At 67.3% G+C, this 4,374-nt stretch overlaps 2 protein-coding genes across 2 annotated transcripts in view; both read right to left on the bottom strand.

The window, feature by feature from the left end:
* Positions 1 to 5: 5 nt before the first annotated feature.
* Positions 6 to 1,956, bottom strand: JTB (jumping translocation breakpoint; the record flags this gene model as incomplete). The annotated part of the gene is made up of 5 exons (XM_057388119.1): positions 1,757 to 1,956; positions 1,639 to 1,676; positions 1,456 to 1,541; positions 1,279 to 1,358; positions 6 to 57 (listed from the first exon to the last, which is right to left on the bottom strand). Coding segments are annotated over exons 1-5 (318 nt in total), but the record flags the coding sequence as incomplete, so codon positions are not given.
* A 468-nt stretch (positions 1,957 to 2,424) lies between these two features.
* Positions 2,425 to 4,374, bottom strand: part of LOC130587155 (ras-related protein Rab-13-like) — a 4,025-nt gene continuing 2,075 nt past the window's right edge. The window contains exons 2-8 of the mRNA XM_057388118.1: positions 3,666 to 4,084; positions 3,506 to 3,566; positions 3,330 to 3,407; positions 3,156 to 3,245; positions 2,906 to 2,971; positions 2,734 to 2,784; positions 2,425 to 2,651 (exon numbers count right to left, since the gene is read on the bottom strand). Coding sequence (XP_057244101.1) covers positions 2,571 to 2,651; positions 2,734 to 2,784; positions 2,906 to 2,971; positions 3,156 to 3,245; positions 3,330 to 3,407; positions 3,506 to 3,566; positions 3,666 to 4,084 — 846 coding nt within the window. The 3' untranslated portion in view covers positions 2,425 to 2,570. The remainder of the gene's footprint in view (positions 2,652 to 2,733; positions 2,785 to 2,905; positions 2,972 to 3,155; positions 3,246 to 3,329; positions 3,408 to 3,505; positions 3,567 to 3,665; positions 4,085 to 4,374) is intronic.

Here is a 4,374-nt window from a genome sequence, read left to right as displayed (position 1 = left end):
AGAGCGGAGCCCACGAAGTGCCAGAAGCGCTGAGCCTCCAGCGCGGCCGAGCGGCAGCTGCGGAGCAAAGCCCGGGGGGATTCCCGGCCCCAATCACGAGGGAATTCCCAGCCCAAATCCCGAGGGAATCCCGGTCCCAATCCCGAGGGAATCCCGGCCCTGATCCCACAGCAATTCCCAGTCCCGATCCCGTGGGGATTCCCGGCCCCAATCCCGAGGGAATTCCCAGCCCCGATCCCGAGGGAATCCCGGTCCCAATCCCGAGGGAATTCCCGGTCCAGATCCTTCGGGAATCCCCAGCCCCAGTCCCGATCCTTTGGGAATTCCCAGACCCGATCCCGAGGGCATTCCCGGCCCCGATCCCGCAGCAATTCCCAGCCCGGATCTCTCAGGAATTCCCGGTCCCATGGCCATTCCCAGCCCCGATTTTGAGGGCATTCCCGATCCCGTGGGCATTCCCAGTCCCGATCCCTTGGGAATTCCCGGCCCTGATCCCATGGCAATTCCCAGCCCGGATCCCTCAGGAATTCCCGGTCCCGTGGCCATTCCCGGCCCTGATCCCACAGCAATTCCCAGTCCCGATCGGGCGGGGATTCCCGGCCCCGATGCCGAGGGAATTCTCAGCCCCAATCCCGAGGGAATTCCCAGCCCCGATCCCGAGGGAATTCCCGGCCCCGAAACCGAGGGAATCCCGGCCCCGATCCCGAGGGAATCCCGGTCCCGAACCCGAGGGAATCCCGGCCCCGATCCCGTGGGGATTCCCGGCCCCGATCCTTTGGGAATTGCCGGCCCCGATCCTTTGGGAATTGCCGGCCCCGATCCTTTGGGAATTGCCGGCCCCGATCCCGAGGGAATCCCGGTCCCGATCCCAAGGGAATTCCCAGCCCCGATCCCGAGGACATTCCCGGCCCCGATCCCGAGGGGAGGCCCGAGGGATCCCGAGAGAATTCACAGCCCCAATCCCTCAGGAATTCCCAGTCCCAATCCCTCAGCAATTCCCGGCCCCATGGCCATTCCCAGCTCCGATTTTGAGGGCATTCCCGATCCCGGGGGCATTCCCAGCCCGGATGCCTCAGGAATTCCCAGCCCCGATCCTTTTGGAATTCCCAGTCCCAATCTCTCAGCAATTCCCGGCCCCACAGCAATTCCCGGTCCTGATCCCGTGGCCATTCCCAGTCCCAATCCCTCAGGAATTCCCAGCCCGGATCCCTCAGGAATTCCCGGTCCCGTGGCCATTCCCAGCCCCAATCCCTCAGCAATTCCCGGCCCCACACTCACCTCTTGTACTCGTCCCGGTGGGATGAAGCACAGTTGATTTTCTCGATGAAGCCGGTGGCGCCGCACGCCGGGATCGTTTTCTACCGGCGGGGGAACGGAACGGAGGGGATCGGTCAGGGATAAAAACCCCCAGATCCCCGGGATAACGGGAGGGAGGATCCCGATCTCCACACTCACCATCTCAAAGCCGGAGCAGCGGGTGCATTCCTGGGCTACCACGAATTGCTCCACTCGCCAGCACGGYGTGGTCAGCGCGGGGCTCGCTGTGGGATGGAAATGGTGAGGAGGGGACAGAACCAACCCAGAGCCCCCCAAAACCACACCCCGAGCCCCCCGAGGCCATCCCGGCACCGTCCTCACCGAGCCGCTCCTCGCTCGCCGCCGCCGCCGCCGCCGCTCTGTGGGCACAGAGGAACCGCTGTGAGTGAGGGCCCCGCGCACCGAGCCCGCCCCGCCGTGTCCCCCGCTCCCCGCTCACCGCAGCCCGGCCGGCACCGCGCTCAGCACCGCCAGCAGCACCGTGAGGCCGCCGGGCCCCATCGGGATCGGCCGGGAACCGCCGGGAASCCCCGGRACCCCCGCGATCCTCCGGGATCCTCCGGGATTACCGGGCCCGGCCCCGCCGCGACGGCGGCACCGCCATGTTGGAAGCGCTGAGGGGAGACCGAGGGGGCGGGGCCTGGAGCCGGCTGAGCCAATGGGAGAGAGGGGGCGTGGCTTGGAGGGGAAAAAGAACGCGGCGTTCGAAGGTTTTTTACATAAATGGGCGTGGCTTCGGTAATTTTTACATAAAGAGGAGTGATGTTAATTTATTTTTTGCATAAAGGGGTGTGTGCTGGTGTTTAATTAGCTGGTGTTTAATTAGGGGCGGGAATTAGGTGAAGGGGCGCGTCTTTGACCCCACAGGACGCGGAGCTGCGGACGCGGATTTGGGGAGTGGGCGTGGCTTCCGTTGGAGGGGCGTGGTCTCGAGTCAAGCGTGGCGTTGTGGGCGTGGTTTAGGGGCGTGGTTTAGGGGCGTGGTTTAGGGGCGTGGTTTAGGGGCGTGGCCTCGCCCCGCCCGTCCCCGGTGCCGGTCCCGGTCCGATCCCGTTCCGACCCCGTTCCGTCCCCTCCAAACCCCCCCCAAAGAGACTCCGGAGCCGGAACAAGGCACAGCGGGGCTTTATGGCACGAGGAGAGAGTGGGGGGCAGCCCCAAATCCCCCCAAATTCCCCCCCAGACCCCCTGGGAGAGGCGCCCGCGCTGCCCCGGGAGGGTCCCGGGGGGGTTCCCGCGGGGGTCCCGAGCCCCTAAACCAGGCTGCATCTCCCGCCGGCCTTTTTGGGGGGGCCGGGATCCAGCAGGGCCCTGYTGCTGCTGCTGCCGGGGGGCTGCGAAGAGAGGAGGGGTCAGGGGGGGCGCGGGGGTCCCTCCCCTGTCCCCCCCGCCCCCCAAAATCCCGGCCCCACTCACGGCTTTCCGGAAGGATTTGTGCAGGATGTCCCGYGCCAGCGTGCGGAAAGCCTGGGGGGACGGGGACTGCTCAGGGGGGGCAGCACCCGGGGACCCCCTGGGAGGAGGGAGGGGTCCCCCGATCCTGCCAAATTTTGGGGAGCAGTCCCCCCGCCCCGGGACCCCCCCTCACCTCCTCCACGTTCTCGCTGGACTTGGCGCTGGTCTCGAAGAAGCGAATCCCGTGTTCCTTGGCCAGCTGAGGGACCACGACCCCCCTGTGACCCCCACGACCCCCCCAAACCTCCCGTGATCCCCCCAGTCCCACAGACACCCCATATCCCATGGAGCCCCCCCAGTTCCAGCCCCAAGACCCCACAGAGCCCCCCAGGACCCCCCAGCCCCATGGATGCCCCCCGATTCCTCCAGCCCCTCCCACCCACCTTCTCGGCCGCGTCCCGCTGCACTTTCCTCCTCGCCTCCATGTCGCACTTGTTGCCCAGGAGGAGCCGCTCCACCCCGGCCGAGGCGTTCTGGGGACAGGGGGGACAAACACGGGCAGGACCCCCGAGATCCCACCTCAACCCCCCCTGCACCCACAGAATCCTCCCACCCACCTCCTTGATGCTTTTCATCCAGTTCTGGATGTTCTCGAAGGATTTCTCGTCGGTGATGTCGTACACCAGGACGATGCCCTGGGGGGATCGGGGGTCAGGGGGGGGTCGGGACCCCCTGCCCGAGGTTTTGGGGGGTGGTCCTCGCCCCCGGTGCCCCCGCAGCCCCCTCCCCGTACCACGGCTCCGCGGTAATAGGCCGTGGTGATGGTTTTGAAGCGCTCCTGTCCCGCCGTGTCCCTGCGGAAACGGGGCGGTTTTGGGGATTTGGGGGAATTTGGGAGAATTTTGGGGAATTTTGGGGATTCCCGACCCTCTCCTCATCCCCCCTCAACTCACCAGACCTGCAGCTTGATTTTCTTCCCATCGATATCCACGGTGCGGATCTTGAAATCGATCCCTGGGGGAAAGGGAGGGGGGCACTGGGAGCCGGGGGAGCAGCACCGGGTCCCTCCCAGTGGCTCCCAGTGCTCCCAGTGCTCCCAGTGCCGCTGTCCCGGCGCCCGGTCACCATCTGGCACCCCGGGAAAGGCGGGGCAAGGTCCGGGAGCGGGGTTTTGCCCGGGGAATCCCGGGGAATCCCGGAGCGGGGGGTCCCGGTGGGGTCCCGGTGGGTCCCGGGGGATCCCGGAGCGGGGGGTCCCGGTGGGTCCCGGGATGGAGGTCCCGATGGGTCCCGGGGGATCCCGGAGCGGGGGTTCCCGGTGAATCCCGGGTGGGGGTCCCAGGATGAGGGTGGGGGGGGTCCCGCAGAGTCCCTGGTGAATCCCGGAGTGTCCCCGTTATGGAGGGTCCCACCGGGGGTCCCGGGGGGTTTCGGAGGGTCCCGGGTGGGGTCCCGGAGCGGGGGTTCCCGGTGAATCCCGGGTGGGGGTCCCAGCGCTGGGGTCCCGCAGAGTCCCTGATGAATCCCGGAGCGTCCCCGTTATGGAGGATCCCACCGGGGGTCCCGGGGGGTTTCGGAGGGTCCCGGGATGGGGGTCCCGATGGGTCCCGGTGAATCCCGGGTGGGGGTCCCAGGATGAGGGTGGGGGGGTCCCGCAGAGTC

The sequence above is a fragment of the Malurus melanocephalus genome, unplaced genomic scaffold (genome assembly GCF_030028575.1).
Source record: "Malurus melanocephalus ecotype Western Australia unplaced genomic scaffold, MMel_1.1 scaffold_1582, whole genome shotgun sequence".
NCBI classification, from domain to species: Eukaryota; Metazoa; Chordata; class Aves; order Passeriformes; family Maluridae; genus Malurus; species Malurus melanocephalus.
The sequence above is the reverse complement of the archived record's forward strand: the minus strand, read 5'-3'. Positions and strand labels throughout refer to the sequence as shown.